The 17,455-nt window shown below is 43.3% G+C and overlaps 2 protein-coding genes and 2 pseudogenes across 3 annotated transcripts; 1 reads left to right on the forward strand and 3 right to left on the reverse strand.

The window, feature by feature from the left end:
• Nucleotides 1-2,520: 2,520 nt before the first annotated feature.
• Nucleotides 2,521-4,443, reverse strand: LOC117859739 (palmitoyl-acyl carrier protein thioesterase, chloroplastic). Of its 2 annotated transcripts, XR_004641286.2 has the most exons (4): nucleotides 3,466-4,443; nucleotides 3,256-3,389; nucleotides 2,828-3,023; nucleotides 2,521-2,736 (listed from the first exon to the last, which is right to left on the reverse strand). XR_004641286.2 is itself a non-coding variant. In XM_034742924.2 (3 exons), the coding sequence occupies exons 1-3, from the start codon at nucleotides 3,775-3,777 to the stop codon at nucleotides 3,002-3,004; spliced, it is 468 nt and encodes a 155-aa protein (XP_034598815.1). In that variant the 5' UTR covers nucleotides 3,778-4,443; the 3' UTR covers nucleotides 2,521-3,001. The 2 variants fall into 2 exon arrangements, 1 of the variants encoding a protein (XP_034598815.1); XM_034742924.2 differs by having other exon boundaries at nucleotides 2,521-3,023.
• A 2,634-nt stretch (nucleotides 4,444-7,077) lies between these two features.
• Nucleotides 7,078-8,266, reverse strand: LOC117860698 (uncharacterized; annotated as a pseudogene).
• Nucleotides 8,267-10,824: 2,558 nt separating this feature from the next.
• Nucleotides 10,825-13,524, forward strand: LOC117860896 (uncharacterized). Its single transcript, XM_034744319.2, has 2 exons — nucleotides 10,825-12,264; nucleotides 13,255-13,524. The coding sequence occupies exons 1-2, from the start codon at nucleotides 10,943-10,945 to the stop codon at nucleotides 13,274-13,276; spliced, it is 1,344 nt and encodes a 447-aa protein (XP_034600210.1). The 5' UTR covers nucleotides 10,825-10,942; the 3' UTR covers nucleotides 13,277-13,524.
• Nucleotides 13,525-14,887: 1,363 nt separating this feature from the next.
• LOC117860699 (uncharacterized) lies at nucleotides 14,888-16,415 on the reverse strand (annotated as a pseudogene).
• Between the last annotated feature and the right edge of the window lie 1,040 nt (nucleotides 16,416-17,455).

Raw genomic sequence — 17,455 nt, forward strand, 5'->3', positions numbered from 1 at the left:
TTGACTTCCATTCTGTAGGTCGTCGATTGCTTGTATAATGTCTTTGTGCCAATCATGAATGAGACAGACCCCCTCGACGTCCAACACAATCATGTTCTTCACCCTCTCGAGGAACCAGTACTAGCTATCTCCAGACTCCTTCTCCACAAAAGCGATCGCAAGCGGCAACACCTGATTGTTGCCATCAGTCCCAATAGCTGTCAATATTGTCCCTTTGTACCTTCCAGTCAGAAATGTGCCATCAATGCAAATGACCGGTCGATAAAGTCGGAAAGCCTGAATGCAAGGACCCAATGCAAGGAATGACCGCTGTAAGATCTGTTTGCCTGGAAACTAAAGAACAGGATATGCTTTCAAGTCGTAGAAGCTTCCAGGATTTCTCTGACAAATGGTGTGCAACAAGGCAGGGAGGTTGTCGTAGGATGCTCCAAACGTACCCCACTTCATCTCAAGCGCCTTCTGCTTAGCACGGTAAACTTTGTTGTAGCTGATCTTGTACTTGAATTTCTCCTCTATGGCACAGATAATGGACTTAGGCTCAAAGTTTGGATTCTCCACTATCTGAGGGTACTTGTATTGAGCAACAAATTCAGCAGTGAGGTTGCAGTGTGTTACTTCCAATTCAGCCAACAAGCATTGGTGCTCAACCACTATAGTCACCTCCCAGTAATCCTTCCATTTGCCCTTGTATGCATGCACCCTGAATGGGCAATCACTTCGCACACACCGGACATCATACACCTTCGGGCTACTCTTTTCCACCCTGAACTGACGCTGCAAACACAAAGTGGACCATCTCTTAGCCACCTTCACTTCATCCCCACTTTGGTATACAGTCCCCACGCATACCTCATTCTCCCTGTACTCCCAAGGAATATTTTTCCAACATTGACCTGTAGGGCGGAATGGTCATAATTTGACCAATTTCGCGGTACAGGATAATCGTCTTCCTCATCGGACGAGTCCTCATCCACGGCACCATTGGCCTCTCCTCCTTCCATATCCATCTGCTCTACTAACTCAGAAATTCCTTCCCTCTTCCCCCTCCTCCTCCTCCTCTCTTCCCTCCTCCTCCTCCTCCTTTCTTTCTTTTTTTTCTTCCCTCCTCCTCCTCTCCTCTCTTTCTTTTTTTTTCTTCCTTCCTTTCCTCTTTCTCTTCTCTAGCTCGCGCTGCCTGGCGCTCGCTCTGGTACGGGGGAGGGGAGGGACGCGGGCGGCTTTTGTAGGGGCGACTGTCGCCGGCCCTTACCGCCGCCTGGGCCGGCGACAGTACCTCGAATCGCGCGCGGCAGTTACGACGCCTGCTGACCATTAGGCGGGACGGCCCCGCCACCGGCGGTAAGGCCTTATCGCCGGCCCAACCAACGGCAATAGCCTAGATTTGTAATTTTTGACTATATATTTTTGCAAAATTGAAAAAAAATATAAAAATAAAAAAATTCTATAAGTATGGGCTGCGGAAGCGACCATTCAATTCATTAGCAGATCCTTTATAAAAAAATCATTAGCAGACAATCATGCGGCCCAGCCCAACTGGTAAGGGAAGGAAGACACCCTGGTGGGCCTGGCATTCCCCTTCTCTCTCTTCACCAGCCTTCAATTCAAAGAGGCCTGCTAAACATACATGCAATCCTGCAAATCTCCTTTTTTTTTTCTGGAAGGGCAGTTAGACGGACGGGGCCGTGCATTCAAAGCGCTGGCCCAGCCCATTGCCTTCCAGTCATATGTCGCCCAGCCCAATCTAAGAGAAGGAAGACTCCTGCCTGGGCCTGCCGTTCCACTTCTCTATCACCAGCAGACTGCTAAAATTTAATGCATTCCTCTGAATTCTGAATTACTCACTGTTTCAATTTGTAGATCGTTTTAATTTTTTTAAATCACTAGGATCGTGCCCGTGCGTTGCTACGGGCAGCAAAAAAAAATTATTACAATACACGAAGAAATCACCAAGATAACAATAGTTTGAAAATAAGCACGAACATTTAAAATATATTTAATCCAAGAACTTAGTTACTGAATTTAACATAGCTAGGTAGAGCATGGTATCAAAGGTCGACCAACTCTACTGTATATTTTTTCCTATGATATGACTAAGATAATGTTTTATATAAGTAGGAAGATGTCTCTGCTATCCATTAATTTCGTGTGCAAGTAAATCCCGAAGAAATTCCGCCGCATTATCCTCCCATCATGTACTATAACATGTGATAACATGTGAGGTTGTTAACAAAAATATTGAGTCATTGGTCTTCCGAGGAAGTCTCCAAGCAGGAAAGATTCTAGGTGTAGCCCCATGGGTTGCTACGGGAGAAAAAATTCAATGCAAAAAAGAGTTAACTTGCCAATGAAACAAGCAATCTTGAACCATGTAAATTTGCATCGAGGAAACAAAAAATTTGCTCCTCAAATATTATTTTCTCTATACATCAGATCGGGGCGAATCATTGAAATGTTGATAGCTGATGGGAAATTTACATTCTTTGATTTTGAAACATAATTAATTTAGAAGTAGCTTGGGTATAAGAGAATGGCTTATAACTCATTACATATTTATGTTCTACAGTTTAACAAAAGATTGAAGTATTAACATAGCAATATCTCGTAAGGTACTCATGTGGTACATAAATTCTATTCTACGTACGTGCATGTGGGTGTGGGTGTGTGTGTGTGTGTGTTTCCATGCCAAGTATCTTGAGGGCCGGCGAGGGGGTAGAAATTCATCTTCCTCTCGCATTCCTTGCATAGGCAAAGATACTGTCACTGCAACAAGAGTATGCATGCCTCACTTGACTTACAGAACCTGCAGGGCGTCAAATCTTTGGGTTACCTGTTACCCTTCAGCATCAGTTGCAAATTGGCAAGACCGTTGTTGCAACAGGACGTTGTGTGTCTACCTTGCTATCACCACAACCTTCCTTAAAATTCTTGCTCCGATGAGTACATACATCCTTCACTCCAAGTTGTACTTGGCCCTTTGCTGCCAAGCACGAACCTCCTCTGCTTAATCAGAGCAAAATGTCAACCTGTTAAAGAAAAAGTCACAAATGTTCATTAGGCTGATGTATAATCTCCTCTGCTTAATCTCCTCGCAGAAGTATAATAAGTAAGGAAATATCAACAAGTTCAGTAAGGGTGTATCATCGGAAATCAGTAAGAGTAGCCACATGATGTCAAAAGCTAGGGGGTACATCTTAATTCAAGCTCAAATGACAATTAGAAAACTGAAATAACAACATGCAATTCTGCAAATCATACCAGCATGGATAACGCTCAACAATGGCCTGCATTTGGCTAACCACCCATAACAAGTTTCGTTTACTCATCTCTGGTGTGGAGCCGAATCCATCATCTAGCAGCCCAGCAGTCTTCACATGATTAAGTGCAGTTTCCTGCATCAAATCCAGACTGTTTCATTGACCGATACTAATTCACAACAATCACGCCTGAAAAGTAACAAATTCTCACCTGCAAATGGTTCATCAGTGTCTCTATAGACGTTGTCCTATCTGCCACAATCTCATAGGACCTAATGGAGAAGTTCTGCCTGAACATGAGCCCATCATGTATGATCCGGCCGAAGCCAAACGCCAAAGCCAACATGAGCCCAATGGTGTTGCCGGCGGCGGACTGGCTTGGTCGGAGGCGGCTGTCCTCTTTGCTGGTTCCCATTTGCTTAGGGACCTCTGCTGGCCATCGTCCCGAGCAGTGAGGAGGGGAAGTACGGGCCGCCACACAGGGGACGTCGTCCAGGTGGAGATGTCGAGGTGCTGCCGCCATGATCCATGGGGAGCGCCCCTGATTTGTTGCCGGAGATGGATGGGGCCGTCGCCGATCTTTGCTGTAGATGGCCGTCGCCGCTAAAGCTGCCCAGGCGGCTGGCCGCCCTCCGCGCCGCGCCGAGCTGCCGCCCCGCTCGGCCCCCCCTCGCGCCGCAGCCGTCGCCGAAGCAGCTGTCCCCGGGGCGCCCCTCACCAGACACCGGTGGACGTGGTCGGTGAGAAGTGAGGGGCGGCGGCGGAGGATGCGAGCGGCGGGTGCGGTGGGGAAGTAGAGAGAGGCGATGATGATGACACCGCGGCTCCTGCCGGCTCCGCAGCGACGACTTCATTTCACCGTCGTCGCCCTCCTCCTTCCGGCGGCCGGAGCCCCCAACCGGCCCAGATCTGGCGCGCACGCCCAGCCGCCGCTCCCAAAGCGGCCTCCTTTGGTCGCCCCCTCGAGGGTCGAGGCGTAGCGGCAGTCGCGACCGTCCCACGCGCCGCGAACCGCGAGCGCCCAAGTGCGGGGGAGGGCAAGCGGTGCGACAGCAGGGGCGGCGAGCAAGCGGTTTGGGTGGAGATTGGAGAAGGGGAGGCTGCAGGGGCGGGGCTGGTGGGGATGCGGCAGGGGTGGCGAGAGTCGGGGATCGTTCGGCGTGGACGGCGCGGAGGGAAGCTGACGCCGGATTGGACGGAGGGAAGCGGACGGGCGGAAAAAAGGAATCGGAGGGCGCCGATTCATTTTAGCGCAGGACGAAGCGAGCGGAGGAAAAGACAGTACGACAAAAAGTCACCCTTTTGCTTTTTTCCAAGTAGAGACAGGTATTATTACGTATCTTATGTCTATAAATTTAAAAGGTTAAGACTACCTGCAATTTAGAATAGAGGGAGTCCCAGGCAAATTTCTGTCAAAAACTAAACGAAGAAAAGGGCTACACTTCGGATGATTAAAAAAATAAATAAAATATTTATTTTCAATAAAACTGAAACGGCTTACAGGCACGCGAGGACGCGCGTGAACGAACAGACGGGGACGTATCTGAATCTGATGACTCCGTGGTGCATTCCTTGGGAACCCCTTTTCCTTGAACCGCTTCTCATCCACATAGTAGTCGTATCATGTGCTTCTCCTGCGCTTCCTTGTCCAGCCGCCACTCGAACCATGCCGATTCCGGCCGCTCGTCGCCGCACCATGCCACGTTGGGCGACGACGGCACGCACGGCGTCACGCGGAGGTCCCGGTAGTAGGCGTAGAAGAGCGCCTGCGTCCAGTCCGTCTTGACGCGGCCGCCCAGTGTCGCTAACTCGTCGGCATTCAACGCAGTAGAGAACTGACTTTCGATCCCTTTAGTCCCAGTTAATCCCCTTTAGTTCCAGTTTAATGTAGGTTTGCTGAGTGTTTTTAGGTTTGCCGAGTATTTTTTTGACACTCGGCAAATAAGCTCTTTGTCGAGTGTCTATCTAACAACACTCGGCAAGGAAAAAATACTCCGCAAACAAGGGGCTTTGCCGAGTCTAAAAAAACACTCGGCAAAGAGGGGTTTGCCGAGTGTTTTTTGGCACTCGGCAAATCAATAAGTTTTTTTTTCTTCTCACCTTGAAAATTTTTCTACTCCCCACATACAACATGTGGTACTCCATGTTAAAATTTGGTATAATTTTAGATTTGTTCGCTATATTTAATTAATTAACTGCATTTCAAGAAAATTTTTGGTATAAGTCAAATTTGAACTGCAAGTGATTCAAATTATAGAATAAAATGAGTAGAAAAATGATATTCATGTTATTTAGTCCAGTGTCAGGCTTTACCCGGGAAATGAAAAGAAATTTCGAACATTTTGTTCAGAAAATACGACCACGAACGTGTGACCGAATGGTTTTCTAAATTGTAAAAAAAAGCAAACGAAGTCTGAAAAATTTTGAGATTTATCATGATGTGATGATATCATACGTGGAGGTTATGGTAAAAAATTGAGAAGGTTACGCACATTTCATCACGTACGATGTTTACAAACCGAAGCATCTAAGAAGAAGATTCGTAGAGTTAAGAAGGATTCGATAAGAATTGGAGTCAGAGTGACGGCTGAGTTTTGGTTTGACTACAAAACTTTTTGTATAGGTAATAGAGAACATATATTTTTTCATGTGAAATTTTGATAATTTTTTGGAACCGTTGGATAATTTTAATATATTAAGTGCAATTATACAATTTTAATTGATATAAATTTAATTTGAGCTATAACCACATAAAATAATGGAATAATATGAGTAGAACAATTAAATATATATTGTTGAGTGAATTTGATGAATTATTTTCAAAGTGTATCCAAGAAAATGTAGAAGAAAGTGTTATGGAAAAGAAGGAAAAATCAAAGAAAAAAAAGCTATATGCACAATAATCTTTACTCGTACATATTTTCTGTACAGCCATGTACAAAGTTCAGCTCACTGTCAAGAGGTACACCATACGACTGCAAGCTCAAAGAATAGAAGATTATTACACACCACCCAAACTCTACCTTTTGTACATCAGGTGCTCGAGAAACATACATTGGACGAGTAGAATAAAAGTTATAAATCATATCAACAATCCCAGTTAAATACGGTGTTTCCGAAACAACCAACCGTTCTTGGGCGTAATCTTCCTGACACTATCCTGGAGAAACTAGAGCGTGCCTGGAGACATGTGAGCCCTGTCCATTGTGTTAACCTTCGCCGCCTTTCGAGGGGACAAGGCACACTGCATTGCCCAGATTGCAAGGGGGCGCATGTATATCAATGACCTATAGTGGCCATCCACTGTCCATGCTTCTGGAGTTTGAAACCAGTACCTGAATTTGTCAAGGAAATTGATTATTAATTATTAGCATAAATAGGTCCAATAATGTGACTCCATTTCTGTTACGAAACAAATCGATGAATGCGCTGAATCCAAGATAGTGCGATCATAAAAGAACTATATCCATTGCCAGTAACAATAAATAATCTTAGCAGTCTTAAGCAGCATTAAGTTCGCATACAGCAGGAAAATGTACAGTAATATCTAAACCCTTTATGACTTTATCTCATACTATTACTTAACCATTGTCATCTCAAAGGACGAACTAGTATATGAGAACTACTCACATTACTATGCATATCATGTACCGGGAAAATGATGCTAGGACTGGAACTTCTATATAGCGAAACAAAACAAGATGCATACTCATAGCCCTCTTCAGACCATCCTGAAATATAAATGCCTTCTGCAGCAGTGAAGGCCTGATGCTCCATTCCATGAAGCAGCATCGTTGCAGCTAAACTATATGTTACTCCTGTCCATATTTCCGTTGACTGCATACAGGTTTCATCTACCTTCCCGTTCGGATGCATACCGTTCACGGCTCCCATACGTCCTCCTTTCACCCTCATCACATTATAGTCAAATATTTTCTGAAGCGTGCATTTTATCCTATCCTCATCAAATAGAGGATGATGCAGTATACCATTGTCCAGCCAGCTGGTCTGCCTGGATAGAACGGCTACTGTAACTTGTTCCACCGTCATAATTGAAGTATGAACAATTCCAGAATCTGGCTTCAAATACGGATTTAGCTTTTGCAAATCTTACCATGCACCTCTCAGCATAGTCATCATGTCCAAGGCTGCGGGCCAGTGCGGCTGCAGCTTGCAGTGCAGTTCGAAGGCAAAGGCAACCAGTACGCACTTACTCCTTGAACTATCCAAGCATCATAAGTTTGATCAGGAAATCCATCATTTTCAATCATACCATCACTATCATGATCAAATTGTTCCATATATTCCGTAGCAGTACAAACTGCAGGCCAGACGTCCTTGCCAAATGACATATCACCTGTTGCAGAAAAATCTCTGTAAATCTGAAGCACGAACTTGTGTCATGGATGTTGTAAGCATTCAATTCACGCCATTGATCATGTGCTCCAAGGTCACGGGCGACAGCACCAATTACTTTACGAATCCCCCAGGTACCATCAGCAAGAAATCTGACTCTACTGTTATCTTCCCGCAAAACAGCTCTTGCAAAATCACGTTGAATGCTTAATTCAATCTTAGGAAACAGATCCAAAAGAGCAAAAGAGGCATAGCAATGTACATTGTAAGTGCACCACATGAAGTACTCTATTCCTTCCAGGTACAAAAACTTCCCAACGTTTTCTTTGTCATCGATCTCATGTGGGTCAAAACCGATTAGGGGAGCTGTAGAATTGCAACTGCTATCACGAAGTGATGAATCACTGTCCTCAAGGAGACTTGAATTTGACTTGTTATCAGCATCAACCACCAAAGATTCACTATCTGTCATGTTCGGAAATAAAAAGGTTTCACTATCTCAGAGTAAAAACAATACAACATACAGATACCGAAAGTTGCAAATGATCATCAGATTAGTAGTTGTAAAAATTAAAGTATCATTTTTGTATTGTCACCTTCTATGAGAGAAGGTAATCAGACCAATAAATTGACAGCCCAGAAGATCAGAACATTGGGATTTGTATCTAGAGATATTCTGCTCTTGAATCAATCTAGTATTATGTTTCTCTTTACTTTATTCCAAAATAATTTGATCATTAAAAATAGAATCTACATATCAACAACATGCACATCACAAATTTTTCAAGCAATGCTTTCATAGTAACATGGTCAAAGCAGTACTCCATAAAGAATTTATAGTGAATATGGATCATTGAAGGACAGAAGAAGAAAACTTAATGTGCATATTGCCTATTTATTTTATACTGCTTCCCAGAAGAGAACACTCAAATGGAAGCTAAACGCAGGATAATCTCTTAGAAAATGCTAAGTTAATTGCTGAATTCCAGTAATGTATATATCCAAAATCATCAAGCTCTTTGTGTTACTTGCAGGCTAAATACGACTGAGAGTAGAAAATTGGAGAAAGGAAAAAGAGTAACAATACATGCAGAGATTAGTACCAATCCAAACAGTTCCTCCAGCAACTAAGAAGTACAGCTCATTGAAGAGAGTAATCAGTCAAACAGGTTAGCATATAGTTATGAGACATTGGTTATATGCAGATGAAGGAAAACGTTAACATGCATTGTCCAACAACTCTTCAAGGTTTCTACTAAAGGAATCAAGAAGTATTTTTTTTAACAACTGACTTGAGTTGTCTCAATCCCAATTTGGTTTTGTCATGATTGTCACCAAGTTAGGAATAAAGAATTTACCTGTAGTATGCACTTCCTTTTTTAAATTTAACCTTAGGAGAAGACCAAGCTAATGCGGATACGACTGTACATCTTCCATGTGGTTCAACCCAGGTGGAAGCAGAAACTGCTGCACAAACTGTATCACCCAGTGAAGAAAGCATGCTGGCACCAGCATTGAAATTATCTCGCTCAAAGGAACCATACTTTACACATTGAAACTTCAATCATTTCATTATTTCAAAAAGGAAAGTAGTTCCACACAAGATTTGCCTTTGATGCGCTAGAATACAATAATCTCAGAAACAAGATTGTTTGGGTTTGGGCACATTTTGGTCAATACCCCAGGTTTCAGCACGCCCGTGGGCCGTGGTAACAGCAATGAATGGGCCATCGTGGCCACCTGACTCGCCCGCCTTCATATTGTCACCCATGAACACAATGCCAGATGCATTAAATGGAGGAAATTCAGAGCGTGTAGACATTGCTTCAGGTTCAACTTCAATCCATTGTCCAGTTTCATGCTTCTGCTTCCACAGTTCAACAAAATGGGAACATGCCTTCCTATTCAATCAGCCAAATTGAGGAAGTTAGCATGAAAGATGTCTGATAAGATGTACGTTATAGTTTGATGAAATGACTAAACTTGTGTCGTTGTACAAATTGATGAACAAGTTCAAGAGAAGTATTAAGACGGGAGCATGGAATAGTACAGTTTTCCACAGCTCATGTTTCTCGTCTGAATAAACCTTATAAAACATCTGAGGTATCCACACTATCCTGACATGCTAAAGCAGATGATACAAGCGACATGGGTAGGAGCCTCAAGATCAAGCTAAAAGTACGAAAGATATTACGATAACTAGCTCAGTCTAGCATACAAAAACACTTGAGTAGTCTCATTATTCTTTGTTGCTCAGGAAATTTGGAAGCACAGAAATAGCCCGATCTTCCGATAGGTATGGATAATTCGATTGGTGGAGAACTCGATGCTGATAATCCGAGCTTCTAATCAGACACGATTCGAACCCCTGCAACCGCTACACTGTTGCTCCGTTGGTTATCAACCAAACACAACTCGATTGACCTCGCCAAGAAGTTTTTCCCTGCAAGCGAATCGAAAAACATAAGAAAAAAGTATAAACACGCAATCTAAGATTGCAGATGTATATAATAGATCTAAGTAAAAGGTTCAAGCCCTCGATTCAAAAGGACCAATCGACACTATCGAGGAGATCGAGAACAGGAGCCTTGAATCACAGTGAAAGGGCTTGTCGCCACAGTTACAATATATTAATCTCAGTTTCTCAAAGGAGAACTAGAACTAAACAAAACCCGAGTCTCTTAGGTGGGGGAGGCTACTAAGTTTATATGAAAAAGGGGCAAGCTAGGGTTGGGGACGACCAGGAGAGGGACGCCTACAACATGGGCTTAAAGCCCGACTCAACTTGGCCCAAGTAACATATATATAAATTAACAAGTAGAGATACTATACGAATTAACCAAACTAAAACTATATATAGTAAATGGGCACGGGCTAAAAGTAATATATGATTTTGAGCTAAATAAATATAGGGTTGGGTTGTGAAGGAGATATGGATCTCGTAGCCACGAGTGAACCTGAGAGCTTAAAAAAACAGAGAGCGCCACACATCGATTAAAAGGTGGGCCGAAACAGATAAAAGATAAAAAAAGAATCATATCGGCCCACAATGAAATGTTAAACAGAAGAACGCAAATCTTGAAAACATATGGGTCGTTCAAAACCGACGGGCTAATCTTTCTACGTGCTGGGCTGATCCCATGTGGGCCGATACAGACACGTCAGGACAAGAAGACCCACCCGGCCAGGCCCAGACGCAGGAGACAAGAGATTGAAGAGGATAGATCGAATCAATAGCCAACTCCTCTCGTCGTCCTCGTCTCCAAATCGAGGCATACCCCAACCCTAGCCATCCCCAATCCGGCCGCCGCGTCTACCGATCCGTTAGATCCATGGCCGCCGCCGCCGCCGCCGCTGCCGGCGACTCCGCTGTACCCAACTGGGTGATGCTGGAGCGCTGGGCCTTCCGGAGGGACGACCCCGCCTCCTTCCGCGAGGACAGGAGGACCTTCGCTTCCGGCACCACCTCCGCCGGCACTCAATTCGACGTCTCCTTCATCCTCGCCGAGCCTCCCACCCCCTCGCGCCTCTACCTCTCGTGGCCGGAAGGGCCCAAGAAGGGGGGCCAGGGCCTGGTCATGGCGGCCAACCGCAACCTCGTCCTCTTCAGGCTCGACTCCCTCGTCGACGAATCCGAGCCTTTCGGGGAGGTAGTGCATGATTACTTCATCTACATAGCTGATCCCTCCTCACAGCAGACACCCCTGCTCAGACTGCTGCCCCCCTGCACCGAGTACAACGTTTATTTTGAGATGCAAGATACTCGCGCGTTTCCGGTGCTGGCTGTTGGTCTGTTGTGCCATGGCGAAGACGAGTTTGCCGTGGCGCATCTGACCATCAGGTCTCGCAAAAAAAAATCAGGGTCTCGCATAAAAAAATCAGCTATGCAAGCTGAGCTATGCGTGCTACGCTCGTCATTGTCCTGCAGTGATGATGCCAAATGGGAGACCAAGGTCGTTCCGCTACAGTACCAATACGATGATTTATACTATGATTTTCTGAACTGGGAAGTGGATGGTGTAGTTCCCTTCAAGAATGCCTTGTGCTGGGTTAACTACTGTAGAGGCATCCTTTTCTGCGACGGCGTCTTTGAAGACAGACCCAAGGTCTCCTACATCCGCTTGCCTCTGGATACTTCTTTCCGAGGGACTGGGACTGATGCCGATGCACTCAAGGGGATGTACCGTGGCTTGTGTGTCACTGAAGGTGGCCATCGGTTGGTATTTGTTGATGTTGCCCGTCATGATGGAAAATGTTATGGCCCGAGGATGCCCAACACTGGTTTCACCCTCACCTCCCGGACATTGAAGATGACAGGGAATTGCACCATGCCGTGGGAGTGGAATGAGGATGCTGTTGTCACTTCAGATGAACTATGGCATGCAAACACCATGGAGAGTCTCCCTCATGACATTGTGATGCTCCCATTGCTGAGTATGGATAAGGCCAATGTTGCGCACCTTTCATTGCTTGACTGGGATGGTGGCAGATTCTCATTAGTTTCCATCGACTTGAGTAACATGCAAGTGATGGGCTCAGTCATTACATACCTCGAAGGGGAGGATGATCCTGCTGATGCTGACATCGTCAAGGCAAAGAAAGAATTATGTGCACACTTTATTCCATCCGAATTCCCCAAGTTCCTGGGTCTCAGGTAACTTCAGCGTTGCCTCCCACTTTTACTTGAGCACAATTTTTTTTCATGCAGCCTTTTGCTCTCTTTTTTTCAGCAGTTAAGGTTTCTGCCATGTTATTCTTGAAACCTTTGAGGAATCAACAGAATGTGCTGGTTGCTGGGAGTAATATGGATCAATGTTTTCAAATCTTTATGTTGAGTCTAGTCGCTGGGGCACCAACTAGATGGCTAATCGTGACTAGGCAACGATTAAATTGCGATTAGCTCTGAGACCAGTCGATCCACCCTTGCCTATAGTAGAGAATGATAGAGTATAACACAAAGGTGACGAACTGATCTCTTGGTTTGAGCCAACACATAATTGTTCTTTGTGGGTTCTTCAATCTGAAAGTGCATAATAGCGTGCCAGCGTTGTGCTCTGTTTCCTTCACTATTTTGATTCTACATGTCAAATTATTGAAAGGTTTTGTTCGGTTACCAACAACATGGATCCTTAGAAGTAGGTGGCACCCAGCGAATCAGCATCATATCGAAGAACCCCTAGGTCTTCTAAACAAACTGGCTGGAATTGTGGAAATCAATTGAACTTAATTATATCCATAGTGCCTTCCTTGTATATCATGTTTCATTCAGCCAGTAGTAACCTCAGCAACTTGACGGTCTTGGGAAATTAGGCAATGGTAGTCTGCCCGAGGTTAATATAAATGTTTCACAGCTTAATCTGTTGCCTAACTGTTGCTTGTCACGTTGATTCCAAAATCGACCATATGCTAAGTTATTTTTTCTGTATGATGTCCGAGACACCTGAGAATCTTTTATAATTCTTGGTAACCATGGATACTGTCAAAATAACTTCAGCAATGGGTGAATCTAAGACTATGGGAAGCCTAAATTTCAATTTGTACAGATTATCTCTGCTGAAAAATTGTTGAAATCATCAGCATGTGCTGTAGCTGACAATTATTGTTTCCTATTTGTATTGATGAAGTTCTTGCTACTGTATTGCAGGGAGAGAGAGAACCATCCATAAGTCCTGTCACCATATCGGCTGGCCACCGTCGTCATGTGTGTTGCTTCTTCATTTTCCGGTTCTTAGATGACGTTGTGCTGGATTCTACTGCCGACTTTGTTGATTGGCTACTTCAATTCTGAGTTTAGTGCTCAGCCTTTGTGTGTTCCCTGCACTTGTGTACTATAAATAGCCAGGAAAAACACCTTTACCAGGCTCATCCGTTGAACTATATGATAATGCTAGATGATGTGTCCATGCCTTGCTAACGTCTTCTAAATGCCATGCGAGTTAAAAATCCTGCAATCATGTTTCATGGTAGCTTACCTTTGCACAATGAAACTCCTCACTAAAAACACAGGTCAATTTGAGGGACTATTGTGTTATTTTTACAGGGATCTAATGCCATCAATCAAATTGTAAAATACAGACAGGTGCGCGTGGAATGGACACTTGTGTTCATTCAGATTTTTGTGATATTTCATACCTAATGATTACCAGGTTGTCACGCCCCTACATGCAAAATTGGTCTACGAGATGGGATATGAGCTCAAAAGGACGTGAGAGCTGTATTATCATGTAGCTCATGACCTGGCAGAAGTGAATAGTTGCACGAAATACAACATTGCAAACAAGGTTTTATTCATTCTCTCTGCCGATGGCACACGGTAGCAGAAGCAGTGCCACCAATTGGTGAAAGATTTTCAGTAAACTGAGTGTTTGACAGAACAATATGATGCCACCAAAGCAATCTGCATGAGTTCTCTACCTCCGGAAGTCCAGATGCTTGCTCTGTTTCATTGCTGTAGCTCATGGCAACTCTGGCAGCACCATGGTCATTTGCTGCACCATTTTTCAGAATATGTAAAATTCAAGTCATACCATGCAGTTGATGGAGATAAAGATATGCTCCAAATGAAATGATTAAAAAAACAATCATATTTATTCTTCAGGCACCACTGGAACTCATTCCCGATGTCACTTGTCTCTGCCTGTGCCTACATCGAGGAAGTAGCATGCGAATGAGAAAGATGAAGATAAGTACCAAGAGGTAAATGTATTCACTTGTCTCTGCATGTGCCTACATCGAGGAAGTAGCATGCGAATGAGAAAGACGAAGATAAGTACCAAGAGGTAAATACATTCTTGAGATAAATAGATAAATAAAACCAAGGACCAGCGCGTGAAAATAAGTACTCCGTTTAAGATACTATATGCACAATAATCTTTACTCGTACATATTTTCTGTACAGCCATGTACAAAGTTCAGCTCACTGTCAAGAGGTACACCATACGACTGCAAGCTCAAAGAATAGAAGATTATTACACACCACCCAAACTCTACCTTTTGTACATCAGGTGCTCGAGAAACATACATTGGACGAGTAGAATAAAAGTTATGAATCATATCAACAATTCCAGTTAAATACGGTGTTTCCGAAACAACCAACCGTTCTTGGGCGTAATCTTCCTGACACTATCCTGGAGAAACTGGAGCGTGCCTGGAGACATGTGAGCCCTGTCCATTGTGTTAACCTTCGCCGCCTTTCGAGGGGACAAGGCACACTGCATTGCCCAGATTGCAAGGGGGCGCATATATATCAATGACCTATAGTGGCCATCCACTGTCCATGCTTCTGGAGTTTGAAACCAGTACCTGAATTTGTCAAGGAAATTGATTATTAATTATTAGCATAAATAGGTCCAATAATGTGACTCCATTTCTGTTACGAAACAAATCGATGAATGCGCTGAATCCAAGATAGTGCGATCATAAAAGAACTATATCCATTGCCAGTAACAATAAATAATCTTAGCAGTCTTAAGCAGCATTAACTTCGCATACTGCAGGAAAATGCACAGTAATATCTAAACCCTTTATGACTTTATCTCATACTATTACTTAACCATTGTCATCTCAAAGGACGAACTAGTATATGAGAACTACTCACATTACTATGCATATCATGTACCGGGAAAATGATGCTAGGACTGGAACTTCTATATAGCGAAACAAAACAAGAAGCATACTCATAGCCCTCTTCAGACCATCCTGAAATATAAATGCCTTCTGCAGCAGTGAAGGCCTGATGCTCCATTCCATGAAGCAGCATCGTTGCAGCTAAACTATATGTTACTCCTGTCCATATTTCCGTTGACTGCATACAGGTTTCATCTACCTTCCCGTTCGGATGCATACCGTTCACGGCTCCCATACGTCCTCCTTTCACCCTCATCACATTATAGTCAAATATTTTCTGAAGCGTGCATTTTATCCTATCCTCATCAAATAGAGGATGATGCAGTATACCATTGTCCAGCCAGCTGGTCTGCCTGGATAGAACGGCTACTGTAACTTGTTCCACCGTCATAATTGAAGTATGAACAATTCCAGAATCTGGCTTCAAATACGGATTTAGCTTTTGCAAATCTTACCATGCACCTCTCAGCATAGTCATCATGTCCAAGGCTGCGGGCCAGTGCGGCTGCAGCTTGCAGTGCAGTTCGAAGGCAAAGGCAACCAGTACGCACTTACTCCTTGAACTATCCAAGCATCATAAGTTTGATCAGGAAATCCATCATTTTCAATCATACCATCACTATCATGATCAAATTGTTCCATATATTCCGTAGCAGTACAAACTGCAGGCCAGACATCCTTGCCAAATGACATATCACCTGTTGCAGAAAAATCTCTGTAAATCTGAAGCACGAACTTGTGTCATGGATGTTGTAAGCATTCAATTCATGCCATTGATCATGTGCTCCAAGGTCACGGGCGACAGCACCAATTACTTTACGAATCCCCCAGGTACCATCAGCAAGAAATCTGACTCTACTGTTATCTTCCCGCAAAACAGCTCTTGCAAAATCACGTTGAATGCTTTATTCAATCTTAGGAAACAGATCCAAAAGAGCAAAAGAGGCATAGCAATGTACATTGTAAGTGCACCACATGAAGTACTCTATTCCTTCCAGGTACAAAAACTTCCCAACGTTTTCTTTGTCATCGATCTCATGTGGGTCAAAACCGATTAGGGGAGCTGTAGAATTGCAACTGCTATCACGAAGTGATGAATCACTGTCCTCAAGGAGACTTGAATTTGACTTGTTATCAGCATCAACCACCAAAGATTCACTATCTGTCATGTTCGGAAATAAAAAGGTTTCACTATCTCAGAGTAAAAACAATACAACATATAGATACCGAAAGTTGCAAATGATCATCAGATTAGTAGTTGTAAAAATTAAAGTATCATTTTTGTATTGTCACCTTCTATGAGAGAAGGTAATCAGACCAATAAATTGACAGCCCAGAAGATCAGAACATTGGGATTTGTATCTAGAGATATTCTGCTCTTGAATCAATCTAGTATTATGTTTCTCTTTACTTTATTCCAAAATAATTTGATCATTAAAAATAGAATCTACATATCAACAACATGCACATCACAAATTTTTCAAGCAATGCTTTCATAGTAACATGGTCAAAGCAGTACTCCATAAAGAATTTATAGTGAATATGGATCATTGAAGGACAGAAGAAGAAAACTTAATGTGCATATTGCCTATTTATTTTATACTGCTTCCCAGAAGAGAACACTCAAATGGAAGCTAAACGCAGGATAATCTCTTAGAAAATGCTAAGTTAATTGCTGAATTCCAGTAATGTATATATCCAAAATCATCAAGCTCTTTGTGTTACTTGCAGGCTAAATACGACTGAGAGTAGAAAATTGGAGAAAGGAAAAAGAGTAACAATACATGCAGAGATTAGTACCAATCCAAACAGTTCCTCCAGCAACTAGGAAGTACAGCTCATTGAAGAGAGTAATCAGTCAAACAGGTTAGCATATAGTTATGAGACATTGGTTATATGCAGATGAAGGAAAACGTTAACATGCATTGTCCAACAACTCTTCAAGGTTTCTACTAAAGGAATCAAGAAGTATTTTTTTTAACAACTGACTTGAGTTGTCTCAATCCCAATTTGGTTTTGTCATGATTGTCACCAAGTTAGGAATAAAGAATTTACCTGTAGTATGCACTTCCTTTTTTAAATTTAACCTTAGGAGAAGACCAAGCTAATGCGGATACGACTGTACATCTTCCATGTGGTTCAACCCAGGTGGAAGCAGAAACTGCTGCACAAACTGTATCACCCAGTGAAGAAAGCATGCTGGCACCAGCATTGAAATT

This window comes from Setaria viridis, chromosome 6 (genome assembly GCF_005286985.2).
Source record: "Setaria viridis chromosome 6, Setaria_viridis_v4.0, whole genome shotgun sequence".
NCBI lineage: Eukaryota > Viridiplantae > Streptophyta > Magnoliopsida > Poales > Poaceae > Setaria > Setaria viridis.

What these genes read in the sequence shown, in the direction of transcription:
- LOC117859739 (XM_034742924.2), bottom strand. Translation starts at nt 3,777, where the DNA reads ATGGCGGCAGCACCTCGACATCTCCACCTGGACGACGTCCCCTGTGTG. An exon ending in CACTGATGAACCATTTGCAG is followed by an intron (nt 3,390 to 3,465) that starts GTGAGAATTTGT and finishes GATTTGATGCAG; the next exon opens with GAAACTGCACTTAATCATGT. An exon ending in GTTGAGCGTTATCCATGCTG is followed by an intron (nt 3,024 to 3,255) that starts GTATGATTTGCA and finishes TTTCTTTAACAG; the next exon opens with GTTGACATTTTGCTCTGATT.
- LOC117860896 (XM_034744319.2), top strand. Translation starts at nt 10,943, where the DNA reads ATGGCCGCCGCCGCCGCCGCCGCTGCCGGCGACTCCGCTGTACCCAAC. An exon ending in CCCAAGTTCCTGGGTCTCAG is followed by an intron (nt 12,265 to 13,254) that starts GTAACTTCAGCG and finishes ACTGTATTGCAG; the next exon opens with GGAGAGAGAGAACCATCCAT.